The sequence below is a fragment of the Sardina pilchardus genome, chromosome 10 (genome assembly GCF_963854185.1).
Source record: "Sardina pilchardus chromosome 10, fSarPil1.1, whole genome shotgun sequence".
NCBI classification, from domain to species: Eukaryota; Metazoa; Chordata; class Actinopteri; order Clupeiformes; family Clupeidae; genus Sardina; species Sardina pilchardus.
This window is the reverse complement of record NC_085003.1, coordinates 25,630,701-25,635,700: the sequence shown is the minus strand read 5'-3', so window position 1 is coordinate 25,635,700 and position 5,000 is coordinate 25,630,701. Positions and strand designations below refer to the sequence as shown.

Here is a 5,000-nt window from a genome sequence, read left to right as displayed (position 1 = left end):
GGAGATTACAGAAAACGCAATCAGCACAGCACACTGTGGCCTGTCCCTTTGAGAATATTATGGGGTGTCAGATGGAGACACACAGAGTGTGTGGCAGCGGAGCCTGTAGGTCTCTTCTCTCCCTCGTGAGCCCGGCAGCTCTGAGTGGACCAATCACGAGGAAAGAGTCCTGCTCCCTCCGCGAGGTTCCACCGAAAACTCGTCATTCACAAAGCCCTAGCCGCCATGTTATTTAAAGAGAGACAGTAATAGTCACAGTACACTACTCTCCTCTCTACTGGTGAAATGGAGTATTGAATGTAAATATCATGTTGGACTTCAGGCTCTCACACTTATTTCCTTGTCTTTTTTCACCCCCCACCCACCCACACACACACACACACACGCACACACCCACGCACACACCCATACACATACACACACTCTCTCTCACACACACATACACCTCCCTCTAACTTACTCTCCAACTATCTTTCCTCTCTCTTTTAGAAAAGGGGATTACAACTGCCGTTGACGTTCTCCAGTTTTGAAAAAAGCTCCATGAAATACTTCTCTTTAGTAACGGCTCTACACAAATCCGATCACCTTGAACGGATGACAAGAGAGCGGAGTTACAGTAGAGTTAGAGTGTGTCTGTTCTAGGCAACAACACAGGTGAGAGCGGAGTTAGAGTTAGAGTGTGTCTGTTCTAGGCAACAACACAGGTGAGAGCGGAGTTAGAGCGAGAGTTGTGTCTGTGCGAGGCAACAACACAGGTGAGAGCCGAGTTAGAGCGAGAGTGTGTCTGTTCTAGGCAACAACACAGGTGAGAGCGGAGTTAGAGTTAGAGTGTGTCTGTTCTAGGCAACAACACAGGTGAGAGCGGAGTTAGAGCGAGAGTGTGTCTGTTCTAGGCAACAACACAGGTGAGAGCCGAGTTAGAGCGAGAGTGTGTCTGTTCTAGGCAACAACACAGGTGACTGCAGGCTTGCTGTTAAGACCAACTCGCCTCCACAGGGTGAGGACCGCCTATCAGAGGTCTACAAACACACTGTAGAGTAGAGTAAAGTAGAACTCTAAGCTCCCGTAGTGAAGATTCACACATACAGTACACACACACACACACACACACACACACACACAGCTGCTGACGTGGTGGATGACGGAGGCAGCATGTGCTCCTCAGGACGTCAGAGCGGAAGCCAAGAAAAAAAAGGGCCCGTTAGTTATTTATAAAACCTGCACTCAGACGGGAGATATGGAGCACGACAGGAGGAGGAGTGGGCGGAGGGAGAGAGGGAGAGAGGGAGAGAAGGAGAGAGAAAGGAGAGGAAGCAGTAGAACAGTAACCTCATCCATCTCAAATCTATTATTCATCACCCCCCGCACACACACACACACACACACACGCACACCACACGCACACACGTAGAGAGAAAAGTGGGTCACACAGGGACGTGTGTTACACTGATTGCTCTCTGGCTGTGAAGCTTCCTCTCGCTGCTTCGTTAAGTTGCTTTCAATTATGGAAAACTCCCAGCCAGGCTTGGCCCAGAGTTCCGTGTCACGACACGCGCATCACGGGCCCGGCGGATCTTGACCTGAGCCCATCTCGCGGCGCACGCATCATGTACCCGACTCTGCAAACAAGAGCACGCGTGCCATCATCACCACCCCGGCGCTGGGACCACTCGCGTCTGTAGCTGAGCGCATGCATGGATGAACCTGTACGCTTTACTGTGGCTGTATCTCTGTATTTGACTGTGTGTGTGTGTGTGTGTGTGTGTGTGTGTGTGTGTGTGTGTGTGTGTGTGTGTATGAGGGGCATACAGTATGCGTTTGTAGTAAGCCTGAGCTGGGGCAGTCTTCAAGGCCTGTTAGGGCCCAGAGCTGGACGAATCAGGACGATCAGATGGAGGCGGAGACAAAAGCAGAGTGGGGCTACTCAGACATCAAACATCTTAACCTTATAATAAACCCTATCTTTCTTATCTTATAATAATACTCTTTTCTTTCTGTACAGTAAGGAGCCAGTCATACTGGCATTTAACCAAGGTTAACCTGCACAATGAAGAAGTACACCGTACTTTACTATAATTGGACTCCAGTCTTAGCTGGAGGGGGGAACAAGGCAACTGTAATGCATTAGAAAACATGTTTTTTATTCATATTAATACCCGTTTACTAATGCAAACAGGAATACAGAGAGGTGCGCTTGTTAGAATAAACAGAAACAACAACAAATGTATCCTGCTACCTAATCACATGACCAAACTACAACAATACACAATTCGTCAGTCGAGAATTGACAAGGCCTATCTGGCAGGTTCAGAATTTATCATCGGTTGTTGTTTTCTAAATTATTTTGGATCTAATAATATAAAATATGATGAGGTGTAGATATTATATTTTCATAAAATATTAAAGAAACAAAAATCACAGAATGGTGACTACGGTATTTGGTTCTGCACATCCAACTGGGCTTCTATCAGAGGTGCATTTGGAACTTGTTAGACAGTCCATCACAATCTTTCATCACAACCTGTGTTGATATTTACACCTTAAGGCAGCTTTCTGATGATTTCAAACATGAAATCAACTGCAGTTCAGAGTCAGAGGGGGGAGGTCAATTTTACTAAATTAATTACAATTCCCACAGAGGCACTTTTGTTTACAAACATATAACCCAAGGACATCGTTTGTTTCAACCAGTATTTTGTCCAAAAACAATTCCATGAGATGAATAAAGTTGATCTATTTAATGTAATCTAATGTTGAATGTGAAATTGTTCCACCAGCTCCACACAGAGCTCCGGTTCCACTCCAGGTCTTATTAGGAACCTCCGGCCCGCATGGGATGCACTTAACCTCTCTAAACCTTGCTCCGTGCGCCGTGGTCCAAAGAGAATTCGCCGTAAGTTAAACTGTGTCAGAGAGAGCTGTTTTATGGGTACACTATACACTTGACCCAAGGTGAATTCTGTGAAGGTAACGACATCTGGACTCCTGTGGTTTTAAAACCTACTTCAGTCTGCAGGAGTTCAGCTCAGTGTGACGTGTGTGTGTGTGTGTGTGTGTGTGTGTGTGTGTGTGTGTCACCGTGTGTGCAAATAGCACAGAGTAATAGAGATTGGCATAAAGTCTTTAATACACCAACCATCTGCAGATACAAATGTTTGGCAATACAGCCATACACACACAGGCGTGCAAACCGTACAAAAATCCACTTCCGTGTAAACACACACACACACACACACACACACACACACACGTCATAGCTCTCACTGGTCCTCGTAGAAGACTTTGGCCATGGCTACAGACACTTTCTGCACCTTCTTGTCCTTGGCATCCTGTCCCATGTTGGCCCGTGCCAGCTTCAGCCAGTACGCTTCTGTCCGGCGCTGGTACTCTTCCAGAGACTCACCAGCCTGCACGCATGGGTGATCAGCCTCTGCAACACACACACACAACATGAGGGAACTACAAGTAATACACACACACACACACACACACACACACACACACACACACACACACACACACACACACACACACACACACACACACACACACACACACACACACACACACACACACACACACACAGAAAAAGGAAAATGACAGGAAATTAAGTGTTTACCTTCTTCACTCTCGCTCTCCTCTTCCTCACTCTCCTCCTCACTCTCTCCGCCTCTGGCTTCTTCATCCCCGTCCTCGTCATCCTCATCTTCCTCATCAGACTCCTCCAGCCATTCTTGAGCCTCTGTAGAAAAACACACATGGACACACACATCTGAGTGTCTGTGGAGAAACATGCTGACACCACTGCTACATTCCAAGGACCAGGACATTTACCCATGTTTCAGATAAAATGTAATAAATAATTATTAAATGAAGAGTGTGCTATACAGTACGTGCATATTGTGTACTATGCGTATAACGGGGGATTTATGTGAAAATCATTTCTGTTGTGTGGTGAGCATTCTGGCGTATTATGGTTGCTACGCATCACTCAGGTGGGTGCTATTCATTGGTGGTGGTTAGTAACAGTAGGTCCCCCCTTCACTGTAAAGTGCTTTGGGTGCCTTGAGAGACCACTATACAGTAAGTGCAAGGCGTTGTTGTTGAGCAAAGGCAGAATTTGACTTGGTGTCAAACACACACAGACACAGGTGCAGACAGCAGTAGTACTCACTGGGGTCCATCTCCTGCAGGACGTCCCATTTGTCCATCTTGTGGAGGTCCAGGCTGTAGAGGTCGGCGAGGGTCACCTGTTTGTCTCCCACCTCAAACATGCCGCCGTACAGGTAGAGCCGGCCCCCCTTCACCGTTGCCATGGCGTTGGAGCGGGCACAGGGTTCCACCAGCGAGGCCGCCGCTGCCCCCTCATCTTCCTCCTCCTCGTCTTCCTCCTCGTCCTCGCTCTCGGACTCCGCCCTGGCCACGGGCACCGCCTCCCGGATGGTCATGACGGTGCCGTCCTCCGTGACGATCTCCTTGATGATCTCCGTAGGCTCCTGTGGCGACGCGCCGTCCTCCTCGGCCTTCTCCTCCGACTGACCCCCGTCTCCCTCTCCGCCTCCTGCTCTCTTCCCCCGCCGCCGCTTTTTCCGCTCGGATTTGGTGCCCTGCAAGTGTGTGTGAACAGTTAAGGCCAGTTCAAACACAAGATCCACGACGAGACGAGCTGCAACATTCTAAAAGCCAGCGACTTTCTGCAACAATGTGTTCTAAAACTGGGGCGTTCCCCAGTTTTTTCACCAATGCAATGACATTAAAACGGCAACAATGTTACCATAACAACAGTCTAGGCGTGAGGACAAGATAGAAGTTTTTAGCCAACGTCACAATAGCTCCGCACAAAAGTGTTCTAAAACTCTGCAACTAAGATTTGACATGTTGAATGTTTAGCGACGGCTTGAAACTGCTTGCAACTTTTGATTCACACCACCGCAACTGCTGTCCACAACCGTCTCAGACCGCCGCGAATCTTCGGTTTGAACTGGCCTTTAGATATTCAA

The 5,000-nt window shown here is 48.0% G+C and overlaps 1 protein-coding gene across 1 annotated transcript in view; it reads right to left on the bottom strand.

Annotated features, from left to right (window-relative positions):
* Window positions 1–3,109: 3,109 nt before the first annotated feature.
* Window positions 3,110–5,000, bottom strand: part of klhdc4 (kelch domain containing 4) — an 8,782-nt gene continuing 6,891 nt past the window's right edge. The window contains exons 10-12 of the mRNA XM_062547907.1: window positions 4,175–4,607; window positions 3,620–3,742; window positions 3,110–3,430 (exon numbers count right to left, since the gene is read on the bottom strand). Coding sequence (XP_062403891.1) covers window positions 3,261–3,430; window positions 3,620–3,742; window positions 4,175–4,607 — 726 coding nt within the window. The 3' untranslated portion in view covers window positions 3,110–3,260. The remainder of the gene's footprint in view (window positions 3,431–3,619; window positions 3,743–4,174; window positions 4,608–5,000) is intronic.